General features: G+C 38.9%; 3 protein-coding genes and 1 long non-coding RNA gene across 4 annotated transcripts in view; 2 read left to right on the top strand and 2 right to left on the bottom strand.

Moving 5' to 3' along the window:
* Positions 1 to 11,884, top strand: part of LOC113677954 (long-chain-fatty-acid--CoA ligase 1) — a 60,569-nt gene extending 48,685 nt beyond the window's left edge. Inside the window, exons 19-20 of the mRNA XM_089188220.1 lie at positions 11,256 to 11,309; positions 11,710 to 11,884. Of these exons, the coding sequence (XP_089044346.1) occupies positions 11,256 to 11,309; positions 11,710 to 11,820 (165 nt within the window). The 3' untranslated portion in view covers positions 11,821 to 11,884. The remainder of the gene's footprint in view (positions 1 to 11,255; positions 11,310 to 11,709) is intronic.
* On the bottom strand, positions 957 to 6,668 carry LOC149053272 (uncharacterized). The gene is made up of 2 exons (XM_089188143.1): positions 2,053 to 6,668; positions 957 to 1,519 (listed from the first exon to the last, which is right to left on the bottom strand). The coding sequence occupies exons 1-2, from the start codon at positions 6,336 to 6,338 to the stop codon at positions 1,468 to 1,470; spliced, it is 4,338 nt and encodes a 1,445-aa protein (XP_089044269.1). The 5' UTR covers positions 6,339 to 6,668; the 3' UTR covers positions 957 to 1,467.
* A 461-nt stretch (positions 11,885 to 12,345) lies between the features above and the next one.
* LOC149053271 (uncharacterized) lies at positions 12,346 to 13,483 on the top strand. The gene is made up of 2 exons (XR_016181314.1): positions 12,346 to 12,479; positions 13,109 to 13,483. It is a non-coding gene; the product is annotated as an uncharacterized LOC149053271 (long non-coding RNA).
* Positions 13,484 to 14,118: 635 nt separating this feature from the next.
* LOC149053270 (tetratricopeptide repeat protein 28-like) lies at positions 14,119 to 19,151 on the bottom strand. The gene is made up of 2 exons (XM_089195438.1): positions 16,441 to 19,151; positions 14,119 to 15,914 (listed from the first exon to the last, which is right to left on the bottom strand). Exons 1-2 carry the CDS (start codon positions 18,921 to 18,923, stop codon positions 15,863 to 15,865), a joined length of 2,535 nt encoding a protein of 844 aa, XP_089051564.1. The 5' UTR covers positions 18,924 to 19,151; the 3' UTR covers positions 14,119 to 15,862.
* Between the last annotated feature and the right edge of the window lie 1,542 nt (positions 19,152 to 20,693).

The following is a 20,693-nucleotide window of genomic DNA, read 5'->3' as shown; positions in this document are numbered from 1 at the left end:
TAAGCTTGTCGATGTAGAAGAGAAAGAATACTACGCTAAAAATGCTTGGTCGGAGAGAGGTAAGATGGACTGACATAGCAATACCTGACTTTTTAAGATCACCTCATTAAAGAAAAATAATTGTTTATTGCAACAAAATCCATTTGTATCAGACTCAACTAAATTGAAATATTATCATTTGGATTTTACTCTTCCATTGACATTGGTTTGTTTATTAGTGGTTTATTTTTGTTAAAATTGTCCAAACAACATTGACAAAAAGAACACATAATATCTGTGTCTGAGTCTAATTCACATAAATTGAAAGGGTTTTTTTTGCTTTCTATCAAACGGTGTTTTTTCGTTGTCGTTTTATTTTACAAAATTGAAAATCATTTACTCAAAGTGTAGCATCTCAACCTATGCATCCAAAAAACTAACTCTTGCATGCATAGCATGCCTATGTTTATTGTTTTTCTTTTTGACATCAGTACATCTTGTGCAGTGTTTCTTCTCTTCTTCTGATTGACTTTAACTTCAATGATTCACGCAATAAATGTTCCTTTTCTTTCCAATCTGACGTTTCCATCAATGTCTAGTCCACTACTTCCTCTCTTCACTTTTGTTTGTTGCAAATGTATTGCACACTGTTTTGTCCATTCTCCGTTTGGTTGATTGTTTGCATCTTGCACATAGTTAGTTCTCTTCTCTGATTAAATTTTGCATTAGAATCTTCTACAATACTTTTTCTCCTCTATTTTAATTTCCAAGTTAATATCTATCTCGCTGTTTTTTTCAATTTGTATTTGTTTCTTACGTTAGAATCTATCTGTGAACTTTTTTTCTTAATTCTGGCTGATTGTTACGTTATTCTCCTACCAACTGTTCGTACTTTTCTGTTCGTCTATAGCGTTACGCAATATTTCAGGCTTATTTTACCTTTTTCAATTTGGATATCGTTTCTTTTCTCTTCTCTGTTTGTTGCTGAATTTTTAGGTGGATTTCAATCTGTCTGTTCCCTTCTTCGTTTATCTTTTAGATTATGATATAGTAACGCCTACTTTTCTCTTCCGTTTGTTTCTTGTTAATATCCCCTATACCTACAACCGATTTTCATCGCTCTTTGATGATCGCGTCTGCATGCTACAAGAGAATTGAAAACCAGATCATGGTGATGTAAACCAAGGATCAATTTTGAGTTTTGACACAACTCTGCCAACATTCTATCATTTTTTAAGATAAGCTTTTTTCCTGCGTTCATCCCAATGTTAATTTTAGTTCTCTGATGATATAATTAATTGATCTAACGGCCGAATTGCAGGTTTCTTTGTTGCACGCTTTCGACTCAGTCGTGTTTAAAAAAGCATGCCAAAACGACTTCTTGATTTTTAAACAAATTAAAATGTCTATGCAAAGTAATACCAGTGTCCATTTAAAGACGATAAATGTCAGATAAAAGGAAGAAGAATCTTTATGTCGGATCAGTCGTCACTCTGCTCCAATCTTTGCTTCATTTTTGTCTTCCTTGAGTTCTTCTTTCCTGAAAACAAACATTCTACATTTGTCACTATTTTAACTGAAAAGCAAACGGATCAAGTTCATTTGAAAGAAATTACTTTTTCTTCAATGTCATTGACTATAATTTCCGAACTTTTGCAAATTATTGTCGAATATATCATGATTGATGCGAAAGTGACTTCAAAATTATAGTTTAATTGGTTATTGTTGTTGATTTTTCATATGAAGTTAACTTTTTTAAAGTCAGCTGAAGTTTCTCAGATTACTCTCATCGTTATAGCGTCTAGCATCGTATCAACCTTGAGCAGTTATTTCTGAATATTTTCCATGCAAAAGAAACTCTTTTTCAAGGCCAATTGAGGAAGCGATTCATCAAAATCTTCTGACTCCGAGCACTAAATAAAATGTCCTTCTTTTCTTGACATTTCAAAGATGAAAGACAAAGACAAAAACGAACAGACAAACCAAAAGAAACTGATAGTAATAAGTTGAACTGAAAAAGCCAAGTGTGCTTATCGGTTATTATAGAAAATCGCTCATTACAATTAGACTTACCCTTTTTTCGTAAAATCAAATGTTACGTTATCCCCCATCAACACGAACGGAGCCCATTGGGAAGGTTTAGGGAAACCATTGCTTCTCAACCATTGAACGGCCTGGTGAAGAGACTCACTGGCACTTTCTCCACGCACAAGGTGTTCGTAGAAATGATTCATGAGCTGTTCCGTTGCTTCGTCTTCTATAGCCCACGATGCTATCAACACTGAACGTGCACCGGATGCTAAGAATGCACGAGCGATTCCAAGGACTCCTTCCTTTTTAACCAAACCACGCCCACTGTGGCAACAGCTGAGTACTACCAGTTTAGCTCGCACTTGAACTCTTTGAATTTCGGACATAGTCAGGAGGTAGTCTTCCTCTTGAGGAGTATGGTTAGTAGTAGGTTGAGGAGAGAGGGCAATCTCTCCTCTTTCGGAATTTCCATGTGCGGCAAGATGTATTAGACTTACCGAAGGTATCGCTTGAAGTACTGCCTGCTTTGTTGCACGACTTCCTAACAAAGGCTGAACGCCCAGCAGTCGACCAACCATCTCTGCTTCCTTTCTTGCACAGAGCAATGGTGTAATGTCAGTGAGACGTCCATTGTAATGCACTTCGCCGACCGTAGGATCACCCACAACCAGTGCATCAATTAGACTGTGATAGTCCGCTGGACATTCTTGAATGATTCGGAGAGTCGTCAGTGAAGGGACGATACGGATTCTGTACTTCTCCGATAAATACTTTCCGGCGGATTCATCACGCAAGGCAGCAAATGGGACTCGGTACGAAAAACGATCCGGCACAATGATGATTTCGGGCTCTGTAAGTAAGTCTACCACGGGTGCGACGATCCATTTGTAGCACAATTTATGAATTCTTTCGTTATCTTTGGATTGTTCACCTCGCAAATTTGCTCGGCTCTCTTTATAAAGAGATGTCGTCACGTTGTCATCCAAAGATCGATCTTCGCAGTTCGCTGTGGGTAAAACGCCAAAGCCAGCGGCGCTCTTTTTGAAAATTCCTTCCACATCGCAAACTTTCTCTTCAATAAGAGTGTCTACTTCCACTTCGTCTGATTTTCGAAAGCAAGTGTCTCCATTTGCTTTCAATACCCAGAGAAGAAGATGCCGCTCTCTATACGAAATGTACAAGAAAACGCAGTTGCTTTCTCTCCTCACGATGTTTTCAATCCCGAACCATGATTGTGGATCGGCTGAGATGTGGCTTTCCACGGAGTACTTGTCTGCCATTAATTCTGCGAGGACTCTTGCTCGTCCCAGTTCCTCAACATAGAGAGCATCTTCAGATTTTCCAATATCGCAAAGCAAGTCAGTGAGTAAATGGTAGGGAAAAGTACCGAGTACCTCCAACAGAGACATTTTAAATTCGCTGTTTCCTCTCAGAAAAGTTCTGATTTCCTCGTATTTTGCAATACATCGAAGGAGATATTCCTTTGCTTCCACAAACTCTGACTGCAATATCTTTAACAGTGTAATGCTGAGAAGGCTTTGAAACTCAAGCATCTTGTGTCCAATTTGGCTGCTTATGGAATAAGCTTTCTCTAAACAATCTTCTGCCTTGCTGCATTCACCAAGAATTTGGTAGTTAATACCAAGGGTTATGTAAGTTCTTGCTTCGACAACTCTATCGCCACATTCTCTACTGATGGCAAGCGCCTTCTCACAATGTTCTTTTGCTTTTTGATTGTCATTCACAGATTTAAAAACATCTGCCAAATTTGCTGTTGCCTTAGCTTCTAGCATTCTGTTACCACTTGCTATACTGATGCCGACTACCTTGTCCAAATATTCTTTAGCTTGCCGATTTCTTCCAAGCTCAAAATGAACATTTCCAAGGACCAAGTATCCTTCTCCCTTTCCCGCGCCAATTTCTGTCTTAATGGCAAGTGATCTCTCGCAATATTCTTCAGCCTTCTGATATTTGCCAAGGAAATAAAACACAACTCCGAGGTTCCCGCTACATTCTCCTTCTCCTTGTCTGTCGCCAATTTCAATCGCAATGGCAAGTCCTCTCTCGAGACATTCTTTAGCCTTCTGATATTTGCCGAGGGAATGAAACACAGCTCCGAGGACCCCATTACTTTTTCCTTCTCCTCTTCTGTCGCCAATTTCTATTGCGATGACAAGTGATTTCGCGAGGCATTCTTTAGCCTTCTGATATTCGCTGAGCAAACAAAACACAGTTCCGAGGCCCCTGTTACTTTTTCCTTCTCCTTGTCTGTCGCCAACTTCTATCGCGATGGCAAGTGCGTTCTCGTGGTATTCTTTAGCCTTCTGATACTTGCCAAGGGAATGAAACACAATTCCGAGGTTCCCGTTTCTTGTTCCTTCTCCACTTCTGTCGCCAGTTTCTATCGCGATGGCAAGTGCGTTCTCGAAGTATTCTTTAGCCTTCTGATATTCGGCAAGAGAATTAAACACAGTTCCGAGGTTCTCGTTACTTGCTCCTTCTCCTTGTCTGTCGCCAATTTCTATCGCGATGGCAAGTGCGTTCTCGAAGTATTCTTTAGCCTTCTGATATTCGGCAAGAGAACTAAACACAGTTCCGAGGTTGCGGTTACTTGCTCCTTCTCCTCGTCTGTCGCCAATTTCTATCGCGATGGCAAGTGCGTTCTCGAAGTATTCTTTAGCCTTCTGATATTCGGCAAGAGAATGAAACACAGTTCCGAGGTTGTGGTTACTTGCTCCTTCTCCTCGTCTGTCGCCAATTTCTATCGCGATGGCAAGTGCTTTCTCGTAATGTTCTTTAGTCTTCTGATATTTTCCAAGAGAGTGAAACACATTTCCGAGGTACCCGTTAATTGTTCCTTCTGCTTGTCTGTGGCCAATTTCGATCGCGATGGCAATTGCTTTCTCGTAATATTCTTTAGCCTTCTGATATTTGCCAAGGGAATAAAACACATTTCCGAGGTTCCCGTTAATTGATACTTCTGCTGGTCTGCTGCCAATTTCTATCGCGATGGCAAGTGCGTTCTCGAAGTATTCTTTAGCCTTCTGATATTTGCCAAGAGAATTAAACACAGTTCCGAGGGTTTCGTTACTTGTTCCTTCTCTTTGTCTGTTGCCAATTTCTATAGCGATGGCAAGTGCTTTCACGTGGTATTCTTTCGCCTTCTGATATTCACCAAGGAGGTGAAACACAGATCCGAGGTTCTCGTTACTTACTCCTTCTCCTTGTCTGTCGCCAATTTCTATCGCGATGGCAAGTGCTTTCTTGTGGCATTCTTTAGCCTTCTGAGTTTTGCCAAGGAAAATAAATACATTTCCGAGGACCCTGTTGCTTTCTCTTTCTCCTTTTCTGTCGCCAATTTCTAACTCGATAGCAAGTGCTTTCTCACAATATTCTTTAGCCTTCTGATATTTGCCGAGGGAATAAAACACATTTCCGAGGTTCCCGTTAATTGTTCCTTCTCCTTGTCTGTTGCCAATTTCTATCGCGATGGCAAGTGCTTTCACGTAGTATTCTTTCGCCTTCTGATACTTGCGAAGGGAATTAAACACATTTCCGAGGTTCCCTTTAATTATTCCTTCTCTTCGTCTGTCACCAATTTCTATCGCGATGGCAAGTGTTTTCTCGTAATATTCTTTAGCCTTCTGATACTTGCGAAGGGAATAAAACACATTTCCGAGGTTCCCGTTAATTGTTTCTTCTCCTGGTCTGTCGCCAATTTCTATCGTGATGGCAAGTGCTTTCTCGTAACATTCTTTAGCCTTCTGATACTTGCGAAGGGAATAAAACACATTTCCGAGGTTCCCGTTAATTGTTTCTTCTCCTGGTCTATCGCTAATTTCTATCGAGATGGCAAGTGCTTTCTCGTAATATTCTTTAGCCTTCTGATACTTGCGAAGGGAATAAAACACATTTCCGAGGTTCCCGTTAATTGTTTCTTCTCCTGGTCTGTCGCCAATTTCTATCGCGATGGCAAGTGCTTTCTCGTAATATTCTTTAGCCTTCTGATACTTACCAAGGTAATAAAACACATTTCCGAGGTTCCCGTTAATTGTTTCTTCTCCTCGTCTATCGCCAATTTCTATCGAGATGGCAAGTGCTTTCTCGTAATATTCTTTAGCCTTCTGATAGTCGCCAAGGGAATAAAACACTGTTCCGAGGTGACCGTTGATCGCTCCTTCTCCTTGTCTGTCGCCAATTTCTATCGCCATGGTGAGCGCCGTTTCGTAGTGTTTTTTTGCCTTCTGCATTTCACTGAGGCTCATACATACAGTTCCAAGTCTTTTATGAACCATTACTTCTTCTCTTTTGTGACCAATCGTTTGCATGATTATGAGTGCGCTATTGAGGAGTTGCTTTGCCTCTACAAACCGGCGCTGTGCTTCATATTTGTCTCCCAGTTGAATGGTTAGTCTTCCAGCGTAGTGGAACGTGTAAAGAAGTTTCTTGGCATATCTTTCTGCATTTGTGTTACCAGAGATGGCGTAGTATGCATTGGATATTACATTGAAGATATCAAGGTGACTACCACAGTCAAGGTTTTGAAGTAGAATTGCACATTCATTACATAACTCAGTCGCTTGTGGGCCACGATCAGTGTTAAGAAGAAATATGACGACATTTAAACCTATCTGGACTGATTGTAGGATTTCTGCAGCGTCACTCATCACGAGTGTTTCCTTTTTGCTGTCGTCACAAAAAATTAACGAAAAACAAAACTTTAAAAAAGTTTTAAAAAGTTAAATTAAGAACTGATTATTGTGGAGTCCTTGAGTTATCTTAAGGAATTGGTTGTTTTCTTCCTTTTTACATATGTTTTTTGGTAATTAATTCTGAAAACTACTACAGTCGAGCGTAACTTTCAATGGCATTTTATATTTCTGTACTTCACTGAAGTGTCCTACAAAAGCTGCCAAACTGCCTTTTAAGGATGCCAAAGGGTTTACATATGACGCATGATTAATAATGGTAATTGAACTGAATGGACTGCAATTTGGGCTGAAATCATATGCATGATTTCAAATATCTTATTGACGCAGTGCTGAGCCGGTTTCAAATTAAATTCATCTTCAATTCATCTTCAATTCAAAATTAAGAGTTTTGGAATAAAAATTTGCAAAATTTGCCACATGATACTCTTTGTCTTTCATTTTCCTGCAATTTGATTGGTTACCTTAAACAAGCCTTGAAATCTGATTGGTTGTTTTGTGTTTAGTGTAGCCTCCTCATTGGCTGGGAAAAAAATTCAATTTAAAGCAAAAAATGGTGCGATTTGTGAATAAATCGCAATAGAAATGGTGCGATTTGTGAATAAATCGCACCAATTAGAACCAATCAGATTACAGGGACCACCGGTGATTTCCAAATGGGTGTAATAAAGGCTAAAATTAATATGTGACGTGTGAATTTTGCAGAAAAGCGATCGTGATTCGCGAGTGGGGCGTGATTTGCCTCCTAACATATAAGTGACGCGTGAATTTCTTCTTTCATCTCGTGAAATCCTCAAGATTTACCGGAAACCTTCTACTCATGGCGGGAGGTTTGAAGTTTTGCCTTCTTTACGAGACGCGTGAATTTTTAGTATATAGGTTCTTGAAGTAAAGCATTCGCTTTATTTCAATAACCTATATACTAAGTTCTCCAAAATTTTTTTGTCTGGTAAAATACTAAGTTTGATTAACTTTATTCATAGAAATTGAAACTAAGGGCAATCAAAAAAAAAAAACCAACAGCTCACCTTTGAACACAAATCCTGCGTTAGATCCTGATATTGTAACTAATGGAAACAAAAGTAACAAATATTGAAATGAGATTTTTTTTCTTAGTATTAATATGATAAATCACCAAAATGAAATAAAGAAAGCCTCAAATGGGAGAAAACTTGTTTTTTAGGTTGCTCATAAGATTCATTAAACAACATATGGCATCTACTTAAGTTGCAATCCTAAACATTTTAGCGCACTATATTTCTGAAATAAATAAATAGCCGCTCGCTTTTGAAAAAGAAACGATCTCTCGATAGGTAGGAGACCAAAATCATGGAACTGATTTTAAAATTTCTCTGCAAAGTAACGAAGAATGCAAAGAGCTAATGAGAGATCGAATATGAAAATTATCGGTAAAAATTAATCATTGTAAAAACCTAGGAAGGATGGAGCTTGCATTACAGCTTGCCTATAAGATATCTTTAAAAAAAAATCGGAGCCTGCATATCATTGATAAGGGTTTGGTGGTTTAAAATTCCCTTTACCCGATTTCTAAAAAACTTTCAAGTTACAGGAGTAAGGAACATTTTGCTTCTCTTTCCAAAATCAACATATTGTTCAGTGAACAAGCGGTGAGAACGCTTATCAGCTGAGGGTGTTTTCGTAAAACAACACTAAATGGAGCTAAATGGAAGAACTGCTAAAACGATCATAAATTTAAAGGGCTAAGGTGACGCGGACCTTACATATTTTTTAATCAAGTCAAAATTGATTTGAATTTAGTAGGTTTCCACAAATATTATCAGACTGTTTGGAATTAGAACCTTTTTATCACTGTAATTTCTCAAATTTAATTTATATCCGAAATATATATTTCTCTTTAAAAAGCGACGGAAAGAATCATTATAAGCTAATTTAGTTTTTCAGGTGCTAACCGTTTTAAAAGTAAACACGGGTTGTATTGTTTCAGAGATGAGACCGAAAGCCGCAAGAAACAAAGATAACTGCAAGCAGCTCGTGTAAGAACAAAGTGTTGAGTTTGATAGGTTGAAAAAATTACTTCAAGTGTCTGCGACGAGATTTTAAACTGTATTTGATAGAATTCGTGGTCTGAGATGTATCAACACTACTTTCTGTTTTTCTCACAATGCTCATTGAAAAACATTGTGGCTCCTTCTTTTAAAATCGAGATTTGCACTTCTTGAATTTGATTTCTGTTGCGCCTTATTTAAGGTGACAACGAAAAAAAAAGGGGAAAGGAATGCAAGCTAATTTTTTTTTTAACTTTTACTGCTTACCCCTGAACAAGGAAGTGCGTCTTGTTCAGCATTTTTATTGTGTGACTGAGGAAGCCGAGAGTAAGAAACTGAAATGACACGTTCCTTGCAAAACAGAAATAAATGACAATGACTTTTTTTCAAAAAAAGTAACAGCATAATCGGTCGAACTAAAAAAAATCGTTGGGAAAACCTTAAACACAACTACGTCGCCTTACAACTTCCCCGTAATTGCATTCAAACCATTGCATCTTTGTTCTTCTTACTTAATAAATTCCCATTCATACATCGTGTGGCTGCTTTACTCTTTCAGTCCCAGACTCGGACAATTAAGAATTGTTGAACACGCGTAATTTCTCTCTACAGTATCAATATATTCTTCAGCCAACAGTTTTGGAGAATAAACAAACTTATCAGCTGGATGGTGTTAAATTGACGAAACACTTCAATCTCTAAAAATACTTACAGTGACATTTGTTACATTTAGAAAGGAGACTTGATAATTAGATCATGGAGGTTAAAGGTTTCGAGATGAGTGAATCATTTTATTTTGAAGACTATGATAAGGTTAAGGCAAATTGTTTGCAGCAAAACGGGAAAAGATTGTGTCTAAATTGAAAAGAAAACTAACCTTTTAAAAAAGAAGCCTGTCTTGTTTAATATTCCAGTCGTGTGACTAATAAAACCCACAGTATGAAACTGAAATATAACTTTCTCTGAAAAACAAAAATAAATGCAAATAGCTACTGTAAGAAAGACGTAAAAACTTCATAGGTAAAACAAAAATAATAAATCAAAGAGGGAACAACGGACACAAAAAGTAAAGATTAAGTTGGATTTGTAAAACGTAAGTTTAGAAACCTAAAATTCAGTCGCTCTCCATCTTCCCCAAAAATTAAGCGCACGAATTAAACTCATCAAATAAAAATAGATTTACCCGCCTTAGGGTAAAAGCTACTTAGGACGGCCAAGGAAACAACATTGGACATGCCGGGCCAAACGGAGATTTTATGAGAAGAAGAATATCTGCTCGTGTGATGAACATTTTCACCGAAAAAAATTTCAATTTCGAATGGCTCTTTCTTCCCAATTTTTTACATTGCGAACACCAACGACGATTTCCGACTTTCTTAATTTCAACATTTGTTTTGCCGAAATTATTGACCCCGCGCTTGACGCAATACCAACATTTAACATTTGTAAACTTCTCAGGACGCTTTTTCTGTGCACAGATTAGGCATGCCTATTGGTATAGATTTATTTACAGTGGCGTTTTGATTGTTATCCGAGCGTTGAATAGGTATGAATGGTACGATTTTGACTCACGGCAAAATTTGGCAACACTGCAGAAGTACTGATTTTAATGCGAAAGAGATTTGTTCTTCTTGGGATATAAAGAAACTTTAAAACATAGATGGAATTTATTCAGACCGATGTCCTTCTAAAGCTATTCATGATGTGTCAGTATATGAATCAACACAGTAATGGTCTATGTGAGAGCAGCTAAAAATATGCATTGTAAAATTATTGAGATGACGCATTAGCACACCAGCACGTTAACAATTAAATATCGTACTTACCACGACTCTTTGAAACCTTTGTTACTTTGTAAAGTGAAGAATCAGCGGCATATGTCTATTTGAAGGTAAAAAGGCGCGTGGCAAATCTCAGCCTACCCCTGGTGCGCTGATGTAGAGATTGCGTTGTCATGTCGAGGAGAGATTTGTCAGGGATCTGGCACTAATTATCAGTACCAGACCCCGGACACACCTTTCGCTGGCTCGAGTTCCTGAAGGCCTCGTAAGTTCGCGCGGGCAAAGAAACGCTCGTGACCAAACGCTGATAATAAGGGCCCGATCGCAAGCTAACAAAATATCCTACGTAAACTTTTGTTCCCTCTCGTCACGCAATGGAGGGAAGGAGCGCGTTGCGTGACGAGCCCAAACACACCTGCAAAGAAGACTATTATCTACGGTATGTGCGGCAACAATGAAGATTATTTTTGCTTACAATTGTTCAGAACTAGCGACAATAAACAACAAAACACCTGTGCCTGAGTTTATTTCATACAAGTTAGAAAGGTTTTTTTTTTCTCCCCATGAAACGATATTTTCGTTGGAATCTTTTGAAAGTTAATGCTATTTTTCTTAACAAAAATGTAAGGTACCAGTAATCTTGTTACCCACCCATCCAAAGAAGATAACTCTTGCATGCGTGGCATGCCTATATTTTTTATCAAAACTAAAAGCGCCTTCTTTTGCAGAATGGAACTTTGAAAATCATTGATAGAAAGAAAAACATTTTTAAGCTTTCCCAGGTAAGAATACTATATTTTCGTCTCTGAATATCATTGCTTCACAAATGTTATATACCTATATTCCGTTACAGTTTGCTAATTCTCTCGGAAGAGGTTATTATTTCTGTTTTGCTGTCTTGTATAGATTTCTTACAAAATATTTTGCGGCTTATCAAGATAAGAAAGAATGAAATTGTTAGCTCGGCTGCCCAATGAGGAAATATCTTAAGTTAAACTTAAATTGATTGCATTGCAAATTGAAGCATCGGAGTACGAAATCCGAACTCGAAGATTTGGATTTGAAGCCTCTCAGAGAACTAAGATATTTTTTTCTGTCTCAACCTCATGTATCATTTCTTTTTCTTTTTTATTCCTTTTTTATTTCACTTTACATGGTTATTATTTTTTTTGTCTAAAACAGGGAGAGTATATTGCTCCAGAGAAGATCCAGAATGTATATTTACGCAGTCCGTTTGTTGCACAGGCCTTTGTCACTGGAAACAGCTTTAAGGTTTGTTCACAATATTTTTAAGCATTGAAGCTAAATAGCAGCTCGAATAAACACATTCTTCGTTTCCAGTCTTTCTTAGTTGCCATCATTGTACCAGATGCTGAAGTGATAGAAGCCTGGGCCAAAAAAAATGAAGTAAAGGGAGACGTGAAACAGCTTTGTCAAGATCAGGTTAGTAAATTTACAGAGGGGGTGAGGGGTTAAAGGTGAGGGGTCCCGAGGGCCGGGGGTTGTAGTCTTAAGTGATTAATGTAAATGAGAAAGGCCCGTAATATTATCCCCAGGCTTTCTCATGCAAGCTGAAGTTGAATCAACCACAGGTTAACATGGTCGTAGCCAGTTGAATGGGGTCAAACGCCAGTAATTTTTTTCGTCATTGATTTTCTCCAGATATCTTTAATTTATTTCTCCTTTTCTTTTTCGTTTGTTTATTTGTTTGCTTTTTTTTTGCAGTTTTCCATAACTGAAAGATGATTTAATTTTTCACTTTTTCAGAACTCCCCCCTCATTAATGTTCAATGATAATCTAACATAAACAGCTGGAAAGTTTCTTTTTTCTTTTATGGAAACGGAGTTAGCTGAGCACATATCTGTGACTTTCCTTTCAGATTATAAATAAAGTTATATTGGAAGACATCTTGGCCAAGGGAAGAGAAGGAGATCTTAATTCATTAGAACAGGTTAGGGTGTACGTCATAAAGTTATTTACTCGTAGGTGACAATGTCTGTTAGATGTGGGGAATGCTACTTGTAATGAAAAGAGTCCGGTTTGAAGTGGTTTTCTACACGAGATAGCTTAACTCAAGGGACTTTTTCTTTAACTTTCCCTTTACGCGATAAACAGAAGGAGTCTCCACGGCAACCAACAAACTTAATTGTACCGAATAAAAAGTCTCTATATTTCGAGAGCATGGACGAAAAAAAATTCGTATTTCCTAAAAATGAAAACGGAAGCTGTAGCGGCACCCGTGTTCCGCCCTTTTTTACGTCATGTATGCGTCGCGGATTTCTGCTCATGCGCGCTAGTTTTGTTATGTTATTGAACACGCGGTCCGATGCTAGAGCCCGGAAAGGCGTAAGTTTTTACCTTTCTGCTTGCCGTTTTCCAGTTTTTCTGTATACCAACTGTACATCTGTATATCTAGTTTGACAGATTCACTTCTTTAGCGATTTGGAGATGTATTACGCGTGTGGATTTGTGATTAAAGCTATGATAATCTGTTCAAGTCAAATGGGTGTTTTGGATTTCGGACCCGCGCTGGCATAGAAGCCATCTTTATATATTACAATAATATCCTTTGTTTCAAAGGTCAAGAAAATCTATCTTCATCCTGAGATGTTTAGCATTGAAAACGGACTTCTCACGCCAACCTTCAAGGCCAAGCGTTCAGAGATACTCAAGACTTTCAAAGACCAAATCGAGCGGCTTTACGAAGAGGTGGAGACTGGGAATTAACGCAGACACAGGCATGATAAAGCCATCATGAGCGACCCCATCCTTCGCTTCTCGCGAAGGAACGGGAAATGAGACAAAGCCCAAGCAATAGTTGATTAAGACATATTAAGACACGGCACAAGGACTTTATATCCATTATCAATGACCTTAAAAATAGTCACAATTATGCTGGTTTACAAAAGTTAGTCTACATAATAACGCCTGAAAAAGTGGTGAATGAAATATTCACACTACCCTTTCCACACACACACACCCCCCCCCCCTTCTCCGTCCCGCTCTTTTCTAAATATTTTAGGTTCTATCAGCCCCCGTAACAAGCGTCAACAAAAATGTAATTAACACGCGTGCATGAGAGCAGGCACAAGAGGAGAAAGCTCCATTAGGTTCGCACATCCGGGAAGTTTTGTTTGCACGTTCTGGTCGCGCCCGAGTACTCCTTACGACTTTCATGTACAACATGACTGAATGAGAACATCCCACATTACTCTCTCCCTTCAACTTTAAGCAAGATTACAGCATTACAGCATATGGCTTTGATTTCAAATAGTATATGGTGATACGAAAATCTTTCCCAATTAGGGTAGCTTGCCAAAATATTTCCCTAAGCCTCTGTGTTCTACATTGCACTCGAACTCGAACGCGCGGAACTATTCAGACTCACTTATTTAATTTCAGTTTATCACTATTAGGAATAAAAAACGATCATGTCTATTTCTCAAAAAGAGAACTCTGCAGTCAAACTTTTAAGCAGTTAAATGGCTGCTATTTAACCAACAACGACGAGATTTGAAGGAAAATAAACATGTTCTCTATATTTTGTGTTTTTACGATGATCCCTCAACGTATCTTCCACATCTATCTACTCGTAAACGATACGAAAATTGCAAATAAATAACTGAAAAATAAAATGAGGCCACCTGGGAACCAAAACCCCTACAAAATCTTGACTTGAGAATGCGTACCAAAACCCCTAAAAAATCTTGACTGAGCATGCGTACTTTGTCGAGCTTGCGATATTTCGCTTCAGTCGAGCCATTTGAAATTTCCCAATGTTTTTCTCGTTTTGTTGTAGTTTAGATTTTACGTTTTCTACATTTTAACAAATGAAATGTCGCCCAAGACAACTCAGTCCCAAGCCCCAGAAGGAAAAGCGCAAAGAGCAACAACTGCATGGAGAGTGACGACGAGGCGGAGCTTCTACAGATGACGACACCGAGGCACCGACCATCATTAACCCTTTAACTCCCGTGAGTGACCAAGACAGAATTTCTCCTTACAGTGGCAATCCAATATTAACCAGATATGTAATGAGAATAAAGAAAAATATCAATTTGAGGAAAATTGGTTGATCCAATGCTAAATTCTCTGAACTAACATTATATAAATTGTATGGTTGACAGTAAGGAGAACTACAAATTTGATTTGGGAGTTAAAAAGTTAAATCGCGGTCGCCTGGAGATGGGGTTAGAAGGGGGGCGGAGAATTTTAGTTGTGTCGCAACAAAAATTTACTTGATCCCTTCCTAGAGCTTTGCAGTATTCTAAAGATCCCGTCTTATTTGCAGTCACTTTTCTATATAAGTTGTATTTATTTTCCCTTTTCTGTGGGAGGGGTGGGACAAAGCGGGTCATCGCAGGCAAGAAAGATAAGCCTAACTTGTCCGTTCTGGTAGCAAAACAGAACTACTAATTGATATACCAATTCCTCTGACGAAGGGCTAACGCTCGAAACGGCAGCTATTTACCCCTTAACGGTAACCAATTTTCGCTATAATTATTCAACCATTGAACGGCCTGGTGAAGAGACTCACTGGCACTTTCTTTACGCACAAGGTGTTCGTAGAAATGATTCATGAGCTGCTCCGTTGCTTCGTCTTCTACAATACTTTTCCTCCTCTATTTTAATTTCTAAGTTAATATCTATCTCGCTGATTTTTCAATTTGTATTTGTTTCTTACGTTAGAATCTATCCAGGAACTTTTTTTCTGAATTCTGGCTGATTGTCACCTTAATTTCCTACCAGCTGTTTGCACTTTTCTGTTCGACTATAGCGCTTGTATCTTACGAAATATTTCAGGCTAATTTTACCTTTACAATTTGGATATCGTTTCTTTTCTCTTCTCTGTTTGTTGCTGATTTTTAAGTAAATTTCACTCTGTCTGTTCCCTTCTCCGTTTATCTTTTAGATTTTGATATAGTAACGCCTACGTTTCTCTTCCGTTTGTTTGTTATGTTATCACTCTTTGATGATCGCGTCTGCATGCTACGAGAGAATTGAAAACCAGATCATGGTGATGTAAACCGAGGATCAATTTTAAGTTTTGACACAACTCTACCAACATTCTATCATTTTTTAAGATAAGTTTTTTTCCTGCGTTCATCCCAATGTTAATTTTAGTTCTCTAATGATATAATTAATTGATCTAACGGCCGAATTGCAGGTTTCTTTGTTGCACGCTTTCGACTCAGTCGTGTTTAAAAAAGCATGCCAAAACGACTTCTTGACTTTTAAACAAATTAAAATGTCTATGCAAAGTAATACCAGTGTCCATTTAAAGACGATAAATGTCAGATAAAAGAAAGAATAATCTTTATGTCGGATCAGTCGTCACTCTGCTCCAATCTTTGCTTCATTTTTGTCCTCCTTGAGTTCTTCTTTCCTAAAAAACAAACATTCTACATTTTTCACTATTTTAACTGATAAGCAAACGGATCAAGTTCTTTTGAAAGAAATTACTTTTTCTTCAGTGTCATGGACAATGATTTTCGAACTTTTCCAAATTATTGTTGCATATGCCATAATTTATGCGAAAGTGACTTCAAAATTATGGTTTAATTGGTTACTGTTGTAGATTTTTTACAAAATAAAGTTAACTTTTTTAAAGTCAGCTGAAGTTTCTCAGATTACTCCCATCGTCATAGCGTCTAGCATCGTATCAACCTCCTGCAGTTATTTCTGAACATCTTCCATGCAAAAGGAACTCTTTTTCAAGGCCAATTAAGGTAGCGATTCATAAAAATCTTCTGGCTCTGAGCACGAAATGAAATCGTCTTCTTTTTCTTTACATTTTATGGATGAGAGACAAAGACAAAAACAAACAAAAACCGACTATTATGTGTTGAACTGAAAAAGTTAAGTGTGCTAATCGGTTATTATAGAAAATTGCTCATTACAATCAGACTTACCCTTTTTTCGTAAAATCAAATGTCACGTTATCCCCCATCAACACAAACGGAGCCCATTGGGAAGGTTTAGGGAAACCATTGCTTCTCAACCATTGAACGGCCTGGTGAAGAGACTCACTAGCACTTTCTCCACGCAAAAGGTGTTCGTAGAAATGATTCATGAGCTGTTCCGTTGCTTCGTCTTCTATAGCCCACGATGCTACCAACACTGAACGTGCACCGGATGTTAAGAATGCACGAGCGATTCCAAGGACTCCTTCCTTTTTTACCAATCCACGCCCACTGTGACAACAGCTGAGTACTACCAGTTTAGCTCGCACTTGAACTCCTTGAATTTCGGACATAGTCAGGAGGTAGTCTTCCTCTTGAGGAATATCGTTAGTAGCACGTTGAGGAGAGAGGGCAATCTCTCCTCTTTCGGCATTTCCATGAGCGGCAAGATGTATTAGATTTACCGAAGGTATCGCTTGAAGTACTGCCTGCTTTGTTGCGCGACTTCCTAACAAAGGCTGAACACCCAGCAGTCGACCAACCATCTCGGCTTCCTTTCTTGCACAGAGCAATGGTGTAATTTCAGTGAGACGTCCATTGTAGTGCACTTCGCCGACCGTAGGATCACCCACAACCAGTGCATCAGTTAGACTGTGATAGTCCGCTGGACATTCTTGAATGATTCGGAGAGTCGTCAGTGAAGGGACGATACGGATTCTGTACTTCTCCGATAAATACATTCCGGCAGATTCATCACGCAAGGCAGCAAATGGGACTCGGTACGAAAAACGATCCGGCACAATGATGATTTCAGGCTCTGTAAGTAAGTCTGCCACGGGTGCGACGAACCATTTATAGCACAAATCATGAATTCTTTCGGTATCTTTAGTTTGTCCACCTCGCAAATGTGCTCGGCTCTCCTTATGAAGAGATGTCGTCACTTTGTCATCCAAAGATCGATCTTCGCAGTTTGCCGTGGGTAAAACGCCAAAGCCAGCGGCGCTCTTTTTGAAAATGCCTTCCACATCGCAAACTTGCTCGTCAGTAAGAGTGTTTACTTCCACTTCATCTGTTTTTCGAAAGCAAGTGCCTCCATTTGCTCTCAATACCCAGAGAAGAACACGCCGCTCTCTGTACGCAATATACAAGAAAACACAGTCATTTTCTCTCCTCACGATGTTTTCAATCCCGAACCATGATTGTGGATCAGCTGAGATGTGGCTTTCCACCGAATACTTGTCTGCCATTAATTCTGCGAGGACCCTTGCTCGTCCCAGTTCCTCAACATAGAGAGCATCTCCAAATTTTTCAATGTAGCACAGCAAGTTAGTGAGTGAATGATAGGGAAAAGTACCGTGTTCCTCCAACAGAGAAATTTTAAATTCACTGTTTCCTTTCAGAAAAGTTCTGATTTGCTCGTATTTTGCAATACATTGAAGGAGATATTCCTTTGCTTCCACAACCTCTGACTGCCATATCTTTAATTGAGTAATACTGAGAAGGCTTTCAAACTCAAGCATCTTGTCTCCGATTTGGCTGCTTATGGAATAGGCTTTCTCAATACAATCTTCTGCCTTGCTACATTCACCAAGCGATTGGTACAAATTGCTAAGGCTTATGTAAATGATTGCCTCGACTTTTCTACAGCCACATTCTCTGCTGATGGTAAGCGCCTTCTCAAAATGTTCTTTTGCTTTCTGACACTCATTCACTGAAGCAAAAACAGCTGCCAAACTTGCAGTAGCGTAGGCTCCTAGTATTCTGTCACCACTTGCTATACTGATGCCAACTGCCTTGTCCAAATATTCTTTAGCTTGCCGATTTTTTCGAAGCTTAAAATAAACATTTCCAAGGCTTAAGAATAACCCTCCTTTTCTCTCGCCGATTTCTATCGCGATGGCAAGTGCTTTGTCGTAATATACTCTAGCCTTCTGATATTCGCCAAGGGACATGAACACATTTCCGAGGTTCCCGTTACTTACTTCTTCTCCTTGTTTGTCGTCAATTTCTATCGCGATAGCAAGTGCTTTCTCGTTATATTCTTTAGCCTTCTGATATTCGCTAAGGGAAAGAAACACATTTCCGAGTTTCCCGTTAATTTTTCCTTCGCCTCGTCTGTCACCAATTTCTACCGCGATGGCAAGTGCTTTCTCGGAACATTCTTTAGCCCGCTGATATTCCCCTAGGGAACTAAACACATCGCCGAGGTTCCCGTAAATTGTTCTTTCTCCTTGTCTGTCGCCAATTTCTATCGCAATAGCAAGTGCTTTCTGGTGACACTCCTTAGCCTTCTGATATTTGCCAAGGGAATGAAACAGATCTCCGAGGTTCCCGTTAATTGTTCCCTCTCCTTGTCTGTCGCCAATTTCTATCGCTATGGCAAGTGATTTCTCGAAATATTCTCGAGCCTTCTGATACTCGCCTAGGGAATTAAATACAGTTCCGAGGTTCCCGATACTTGTTCCTTCTCCTTTTCTGTTGCCAATTTCCATCGCGATGGCGAGTGCATTCTCGTAATATTCTTTAGCCTTCTGATATTCGCCTAAGGAATTAAACACATTTCCGAGGCTCCCGTTTATTGTTTCTTCTTCTTGTCTGTGGCCAATTTCTATCGCAATGGCAAGTGCTTTCTTGTGACATTCCTTAGCCTTCTCATATTTGCCAAAGGAGTGAAACACATCTCCGAGTTTCCCGTTAACTGTTCCTTCACCACATCTGTCGCCAATTTCTATCGCGATAGCAAGTGCTTTCTTGTAATATTTTTTAGCCTTCTGATATTCTCCTAGGGAATTAAACACATCTCCAAGGCTCCCGTAACTAGTGTTTTCTCCTTGTCTGTGACCAATTTCTATCGCAATGGCAAGTGCTTCCTTGTAACATTCCTCAGCCTTCTGATATTTGCCAAGGTAATAAAACATATTTCCGAGGTTCCCTTTACTCCTTCCTTCTGCTTGTCTGTCGCCAATTTCTATCGCGATGATGACTGCTTTCTCGAGGTGTTTTTTGGCCTTCTGCATTTCACTGAGGCTTATACATACAGTTCCAAGTCTTTGATGAGCCATTGCTTCTTCTCTTTTGTGACCAATCGTTTGCATGATGATGAGTGCGCTATTGTAAAGTTGCTTTGCCTCTACAAACCCGCACTGGGCTTTATATTTGTCTCCCAGTTGAATGGTTAGTCTTCCAGCGTGGTGCAAGGTGTAAAGAAGTCTCTTGGTAGATAGTTCCGCACTTGCGTTACCAGACATGGCGTAGCATGCATTGGATATTACAACAGAGATATTAAGGTGACTACCACAGTCAAGGTTTTGAAGTAGACTTGCGCATTCATTACATAACTCAGTCGCTTGTAGGCCACGATCAGTGTTGAGAAGAAATATGACGACATTTAAACCTATCTGGACTGACTTTAGGATTTCTGCAGCGTCCCTCATCACGAGTCTTTCCTGTTGTTTTTTTTTTCGTTTTTCGTGACAAAGAATTAACAAAAAGGAAAACTTTTAAAAAATTGAAATAAACACTGATTTTGTGGAATCCTTGAGCTTTTTTAGGGAATTGGTTGAACAGCGGTTACGAATCGTGTTATGTTTGCATTAAACGTGTTTTTTTTCCCTCATTTCATGCTATTAAAATTAGTTATTATTGAGTCTGATTTCGATTTACTGCTAGAAGAAAAATTAGCAGAAAAAGTCGGCAGACTTTTGAATTCAACCCAAAAAATGTACATCAACATGATTTTCTCTGGAACTTCCATGGATTATACGATGATAGGACGGGATAGTATGGGACAATTTAAATGGGTACCTTCCATGCGTCACTAGCGTCTTGCGCGTGTTTTGGACAGATCACCAAGCTGCCTGGCAGCTAAAACAGGACAAAATTTCTATAACGCTTTCGCCCGAGGAAGTAGGTTTTCTTCGACTTTTTAATTGAAATAATGGCATTAATGTTTTTCGTACGTATCAGTTTTAAAGAAATATTTCGACTTTTCTAGAAGAAAATCATTTCAGTCATTTCAATCAGGAGAGACTATGCAAGCGTAAGCCGTCACTTATTTCATTATGACGGGAAATGGCGGTACAATTGTATTCGCTTTATAAAGGAGGTTCTTATTTCCTACTCATCTTGCACAGGCGCTTTTCCGCCTGCATGCACGCTCTTGTCACTCGCTTAAGCTAAAGTCGTATAGTTCTTTACTTGACCTGATTCTCAGCTTAAAGTTAAAGATTCTTTGAGTGAATACAATTCATATCGACCCTTGA

The sequence above is a fragment of the Pocillopora damicornis genome, chromosome 1 (genome assembly GCF_964200805.1).
Source record: "Pocillopora damicornis chromosome 1, jaPocDami1.2, whole genome shotgun sequence".
NCBI lineage: Eukaryota > Metazoa > Cnidaria > Anthozoa > Scleractinia > Pocilloporidae > Pocillopora > Pocillopora damicornis.
This window is presented reverse-complemented; position numbering and strand designations above follow the sequence as displayed.

Bases quoted from the DNA above. Each gene is read 5' to 3' on its own strand.
- LOC149053272 (XM_089188143.1), bottom strand. From the start codon at position 6,338: ATGCAAACGATTGGTCACAAAAGAGAAGAAGTAATGGTTCATAAAAGA. The intron at 1,520-2,052 runs GTAAGTCTAATT...GTTTGTTTTCAG, and splicing joins TTTGATTTTACGAAAAAAGG to GAAAGAAGAACTCAAGGAAG.
- LOC149053270 (XM_089195438.1), bottom strand. From the start codon at position 18,923: ATGGAAATTGGCAACAGAAAAGGAGAAGGAACAAGTATCGGGAACCTC. The intron at 15,915-16,440 runs GTAAGTCTGATT...TTTGTTTTTTAG, and splicing joins TTTGATTTTACGAAAAAAGG to GAAAGAAGAACTCAAGGAGG.